General features: G+C 35.6%; 1 protein-coding gene across 2 annotated transcripts; it reads right to left on the bottom strand.

Moving 5' to 3' along the window:
- Positions 1 to 729: 729 nt before the first annotated feature.
- On the bottom strand, positions 730 to 4,589 carry LOC143575372 (uncharacterized). 2 transcript variants are annotated; one of them, XM_077059772.1, is made up of 3 exons: positions 3,743 to 4,589; positions 2,414 to 2,660; positions 730 to 1,377 (listed from the first exon to the last, which is right to left on the bottom strand). In XM_077059772.1, exons 1-3 carry the CDS (start codon positions 4,073 to 4,075, stop codon positions 1,034 to 1,036), a joined length of 924 nt encoding a protein of 307 aa, XP_076915887.1. In that variant the 5' UTR covers positions 4,076 to 4,589; the 3' UTR covers positions 730 to 1,033. The 2 variants fall into 2 exon arrangements, with proteins under 2 accessions (XP_076915887.1, XP_076915888.1); XM_077059773.1 differs by having other exon boundaries at positions 3,749 to 4,589.
- Positions 4,590 to 6,865: the final 2,276 nt, after the last annotated feature.

Raw genomic sequence — 6,865 nt, 5'->3', positions numbered from 1 at the left:
AACAATATGAAATTAAGGCTCGACAAATCTAAACGGTTTTCCTTACATGACTAGATTGGCCTAAAGGGGTGGACTTCCTTATGAATACTCCTTACTTTTCAATAAGTTAACAAGTTACAAAAGTTTAACTTATTAACTTTTCCTCACCGCAAAATCAATCTCAAACGTCTTACTCCTTTCCAAAGAGTTAATATATTGGTAAAAATAAGCAATCCCAAACACCCCCTAAACTAGACTTGCACAAATTGGGTATTTTTTAAACCCCGAACCGGTTTCTGGATATGGTCAACAAAAGTCAAACCAGTTCTAGGTATAGTCGGGTATTTGACCGGTTCATTCGCGTTTTTTTTCAGGTTTCGGGTCAGGTTTTGACCGGGTAGTTCCGGTTCCATCAGTTCCGATTCCGAATACAGCTCAGAGAAGAAATTCTATGCCTGATCCAACCCGCGGGTCGGGTACGTGTAGGAACCGGTTCTAGGTCGGGTACACCGGGACGGGTTCAGACCTGACCTTTTTGTGCACCTCTACCCTAAACTATCTTTCCATATAAAGCACAAAGTTGGAGCTCAGGCTAAAAACTAAACGAGGCTAAAAAACTAAACAAGGTTTGTTCGAGATAGAGGCTCAATAAGTCTCACCCTGTTTCAATCTCAAGTAGCCCACAAGCGACTTGCTTTACATAACAATCATCCATTCACATATCATAGATTCATAATACTATTAAACAGATCAATTTCAAAACTAACTTTAAAATAATATAAAAACTTAACAAGCATCACCATTACAAACTCCACTGACATAAAAGATAAAACAAAATATAGTCTTCAAAACATAAACTAAAACTTAAAAATTAAAAATCCAACCATCATCCAAATGACATGTAAAAAGTAAAAAAAAAAAAAAAAACCTAAAATGTTTTTGAAGTAACTTTTCAAAGTAAAACTGTAAAATGTAACCAAAGACCCCAAAAGAGGGTTTTTATTATTCAGTCTGCAGCATATGAGCATCATATGTAATACCTGTTTAAAAAAACTTAGCGAACGGGCTGCTGGTTGTAGTGGTTCTTCTCCTTCTTCTTAGCCGCAGCAAGTCTCGCACTCCTTGCAGCCGCCTCACTTGCGGCAGCCCGAGCAGCAGCATCCATTTCCTTGCTAGACTTTTTCTTCTTCATCGACGCCACCTTCTTGATTTTCTCTTTGACATCAACTTCAGCTTCAGTGGCTTCAGTGTTTCCAGACTCGGGTTCGTTTGCAGGCTCTTTGGTTTCTTTGGAAGCCTTGTCTTTCTTCTTTTTCTTCTTAGCACTTTTGCTCTCGCCAGCTGGCACGTTTTTGTCCTTCTCCTGCTCTCCGTTCTCGACCTTCTCCGGTGCAGCACCTGGTGAGTGACTCGATTAGTTATAAGGATTCAGACGAATAAACTATTTTAATACATTTTTGTTTTATTAATTTAAAAAACAATTATGTTACAAATAAAAATTTAATGGAGTTTAAAAAAATCTAACGTTACAAAAACTTCTTAGAATCGGTTTATTAATAGTATAAGCAAACGGTTCATAAACGTAAGCAACCATACATAAGTAAATGTGAACAAATGTATATCAGGACTAGAAAGTTATTAATACTAGACCAAACTGTAGCGCGCCTAAAAAATATTTAATAAGAACGTTAACAAACGTAAATGAACGAGAGCTCAAACAAACGTAAGATAACGATAAAACTATTTAAATATATTTTTGTTACATTAATTTAAAAAATATGCAATCAATAATGTTGCAATTTACAAATAACAATCTAATGGGAGTTAAAAAAAATCTAGTGTTACAAAACTTCTTAGAAATAGTTTATTAAACGTATTAACAAAAGGTTCATAAACGAAGCAAGCTAACATAAGTAAATATGAATGTATAAACAAACGGTTCATAAACGTAAATGTGAGCGTATAAATAAAACGGTCCATAAACATAAGTAAACTTCTTAGAAATGGTTTATGAAACGTATAAACAAACGGTTCATAAACGTAAGCAAACAAACATAAGTAAATGTGAACGCAAGTATAATGAGGCTAAAAAGTAATTAATACTAGATTAACAGTAACGCGCCTAAAAAAATTTAATGATTAAATTCAACAACGTAAATGAATGAGAACTCAAACAAGCTTAAGATAATGAACAAATGAACAAAAAAGATACGTGTTCATGTTCGTTCATTTGACTAAAAAAAATATTTTCTTCATGTTCGCTCGTTTTAATAATAAACAAATTACCCACCAAACGATTAACTGAAGTTCGATTCGTTTACAAGCCTAATTATGATTTTTAAAAAAAGTTGTCACGAAACTAATGTGTACTTTAAATATCAATAAGCGAAAAGAATGTATAAATTTGTGTATGGAAAAAACGAAATTATCTTACCACGGGTATCTTCTTGGGTATTGTTGTCATTTAGACCCAACTCAGCAAGGACCGCTTCAAGTTCTGCAAGCTCCTTCTTCTTTAGTTCCTTCTTAGAAAGTTGTCGATCAGCTTCTTTGGGTGGCAAAACTTCAACAGGCTTCTCAACAACGGGCTCCTTTTCAGCAGGCAGTTCTTGTTCATGGTCATTTCCGTCATCGTTATCCTCATCGGATTCATCCAAACCTTCATCTTCACTCTCAGTTCCCTGAAAAAACAAATTAAATACAATGTGACATACATGTTATTGTGAGTTGTTTTATAAACGCATGTTATTATTAACTGGTAAGTACATAAAGTTTAAACGAAACGGCTTAATTGTACATTATATCCAAATTTGGGGTTCATAATTTTCTTTTACTTGTTTTCTATAACATTCTTCACATCTGAACGATCTCTAAGTTAAAACATTTTTATACTGGTTATATATGTCGGTCCAACACCTAGAATTCATCTAAATAAATAATATTATAATGGCTCTCTAGGATTTGTTTAACATAAAGTTGGAAAGTGAGAATCAAAGGACCTTCGAATTTGCGTTATTGAAATATACCGCAAAGCAAAAAAGTCACATATTAAAATACCCAAATGAAAAGTTATTTTCATTAACGCTAATTCAAGGGTCATACAACTCACTTTAAAAACTTAATGTCCAACGGTCCAACTAACTCATAGAGAACCACAGATTGCAGGTAGTAGGATAAGATTGTTCATTTAGTTGAATCCTAGATGTTGAGCTAGCATATGATAACTATACAAAAAACGTTTCGCTTAGAAATCATTGATATGTAAAAACCGTTTTAAAAAACAAATAAAAAAAGCTTTACGAGCCAATAATTAGGAAACAAAGTATAAAGAACCCAACACATGTTGACAAACCCTAATAGATCTGAGTTAGTTTAACATTTATGTCCTTACCAAGTAACATAGTTTAAATCATAACATACATCTATAAATCAACTTCCAATGCATGCATTTACCACTAGCATTTGTGTCCTTATTAATCTTGCATTAATTTAATTGCTTATCAAACACAAAACAATATATGAAAAATCAAAGTTTTCCTAATTCACAAACACTTTGAACCCGTGGGGAAAATAAAATCTAGACAAAAAATCATAACAAGCGTATATAAATTAATTAATAACTACTAAACAAGCCCAAATGCAGTTAAATGAGCCAAACTCGATCTTTGCTTGTCTCATTTACACATCTATAGTTAACGATATATACAATGAAATGCAAATGCAGTTAAAGATAAACAAAAGAACAAATTTAGAGTTTCCTCACCTCAACCGGAGTCTCATCTCCTTTCCCCTGATCTTCCACCTCACCACCAGTGCCCGTAACCCACCCAGACTGCGGCGGAGCCGTGGTCGCATAGTAATCATCATCGTCCTCATCATCCACATCCGCCCACGACTTCACCGTCAACGGTGTAGGAGCCCAAAAAACATGCTCCTTCTCACTCTCAATCTCCTTATCCTGCCCCTTCCTAGAACTACCACCCTTCTTCGAATCCTTATCCGACTTCTTCTTCTTCTTCTTCAAGCTTCCAAGCGCAGCGAAAACGTTCGTGCTGCTGATCACGATCGAGTCATCCTTCCTGTTTCCTCCAGCCATTTCTCCAAATTTCAAGTTTTTGAAAATTTATCGCTCTAGTTTCAAACCGATACAACTTATGTGTGTGTGTATATATATGTATGTATATGTATATATAATGTATACTTATACCGATAATACACTTATACACACACAAAACCGAACCGGAAAGCTTAACTCCAATGATCTAACGAACGAATTTCGACAAATTCAACACGAAACTCACGTTTTGTGTAACGAAATCAACAAAACCAAAATAACGAAAGCGCACAACAAAAACGCAAACCTAACCCTAGAAAAAGTTAAGTTTCCACAATTCCTTCCGTTCCGGTTAACAAAATCAGAAACGAATTTAACCAAACTAAAATCCAAAATCTGAAACAAGCAACAGACACACAAAAACCTAACTGTATAAGTTAAGTTTCCACGGTTTATTCAGCAAAATCAAATCGAAACCCTAAACCACCAACAAACAACACTAACGATAACAATAACGGTATTGGTATCGGTAACGGCAACGAGATAACAGATCCACAACAAACAACACCAAAGCGTAAAGCAAACAGAACCGAGTAACAGAATATAACAATAATCAGTTATACCTGACACGGTCACCGATTATAATATAACCGATGACTTATATCTGCTTAACAAACAAATCGAGTTGTATTTTGATAATTTTAATTGAAATTAGGGTTTCTGAATAATAAGATGAGAAGAAGATAATAACAAGCAGCTGCTGGTGGTGGTGGTAGTGAAAATGAAATTTGCGTGTTTAGGTTTTTATATTGTGGATTTTGGGTTTGTAGTGGTGTGGATCTTGGCCGTTGATTTGAATGGACGGTTGAGATGGTGCCATGTGGTGGTGTGGAGATTGAGTTTGATATGGTTTGATATGTTGTGATAGTTTGTAATAGGATTATGTTAATATGTTATGATACCTTGTAATACTTGATATGTTATGATGATTTTTTTTGTACTTTTGTAACTTTTGTGTGTGCACATGATGATTTTGTAATTTTATAATATGATTATAGTTTTTTTTTTTTTGAATTTTGGTGGAAATTAGGAGATAGGGTGAGTGATGATAATGTCGGGTTTGGTACGCGTTTTGATGTCTTTAATGGTGTATCGGATGATACGCCTTTTGTGTTTTTGTTGCGCGGTTTTGGTTTGATTTTGTTACTGGAGCGAGATAAGTCATTGAAACTTAACTTTGTTGTATGTCGTTTCGATATTGAATTTGTCGAAACTTTTTCGTTAGATCGTTGAGGTTATACTTGTCGGATTAAGCTTTGAATTTAGTTGAAAAATTAGGAGGTACGGTGAGTGATGATAATGTTGAGTCTGATACGCATTTTGATGTCTTTAATGGCGTATCGAACTATATAACTGTGTTTTATATCTGTCGAATTTTTATTATCTAGTACTTTCATACCTCGTATGTATATGGTTTTACAACGTGATTACGTTTTCTTGAAGTTTTCGGAACACACTGACTATGGTGAGTGTTGATAATGTGGATTTAATACGAGTTTTGGTACCGTTAATATCCTATTTGTATACATAATTGTATCTTCTAATCCACAATTATTAGAATATAAAGAACTGTATTTTGCTTATCGTTATCTGGTGCGTGTATGTTGCATTATATATAAATGCAATGAGAGAGTGTGTGTGTGTGTGCGCGCGCTGCATCATACGGACTTATGATGTGTTTTTAGTTTGTTAAATTTACTTGTTGGTCTTTGATTTTTTTCGTGATTAGAATGCCAATTTCAGTTGTATCCCCAAAAGGCGAATAAATATTCAATGCCCAAGTATGGTAATAACAATTCAATTTTTTATTACGTTATAACCTACATAACAAATTCAAGATGTTATTTATTTTGTGATCACCAATTTATATAAATATAGACCACCAAAAGAATAACAAACAATCCATAGTTGAATTCAACTACAATATATAGAAACATAGATATTACATCAATATAGCAGGTAAGCGGGCAACAAGCAGCGTCGCCACACTTTCTGAATTGCAAACCATAACCTACTAAAGACATACCCCTACCCCTTTGGAGTCGACACATTGCTATGCACAACCTGTTGGACCCTGCCAAGGAGCCAAATGTATCAAAAGCCAGAGAGACAAAAACATGTTGGTTCTCTTCGCAGGCTTTAGCATGTTTCTCCACCTTCTTCGTTTCAGCCCTTTTCATTGCTTGCCCAGCTACAAACCCATTATCCCTCAAACCAGCTAAGGGAGATACCCCTGTGAAGTCAACACAAGCGTGTTTTCCCCCGGCCCAACCAAAGACGAGCAAATCTGCCGGTCGTAGAGTGGATCTCCCTTCCGTGGGGTCTGTAAGGAAGTTTACGGGGGCTTCCTTTTTAGCTGATATCCCAGCTCGCCTTAAGATGTCCCAAAGAACGTCCCGCACCCAATCATGTCGGTATTTGAACCCAGGCATCTCCTTGCAATGAACTGCATGCTCTCCGAATTTATCCAGGCAAGCCTTACGGCAGATTGGACATGTTTCGTCTTCTGGGTACATTGGGACCATCAAACGGTACTTAAGAATGACCCTATACTCGACCGCAGACATGCTTTGGCCCAAGCCATCAATCGGGATAACGGTCAGAAAATCTTGGGCATGAGGACCTTGTTATTTATTATCAATCGATTTGGTTCGGCTATGGTAAACGTGTATGTTATGTGCTTCGAGTAATTGATCATGCATTATTTGGTACAATATTGATACTCGAACATGTGAAACATAATCTCAAACCCAGTCACTTGCCTAAATAATG

This window comes from Bidens hawaiensis, unplaced genomic scaffold, assembly GCF_021521415.1.
Source record: "Bidens hawaiensis isolate Kalapana, Puna unplaced genomic scaffold, B.hawaiensis_p1.1 tig00027347_1, whole genome shotgun sequence".
In the NCBI taxonomy this organism is placed as follows: domain Eukaryota; kingdom Viridiplantae; phylum Streptophyta; class Magnoliopsida; order Asterales; family Asteraceae; genus Bidens; species Bidens hawaiensis.
The sequence above is the reverse complement of the archived record's forward strand: the minus strand, read 5'-3'. Positions and strand labels throughout refer to the sequence as shown.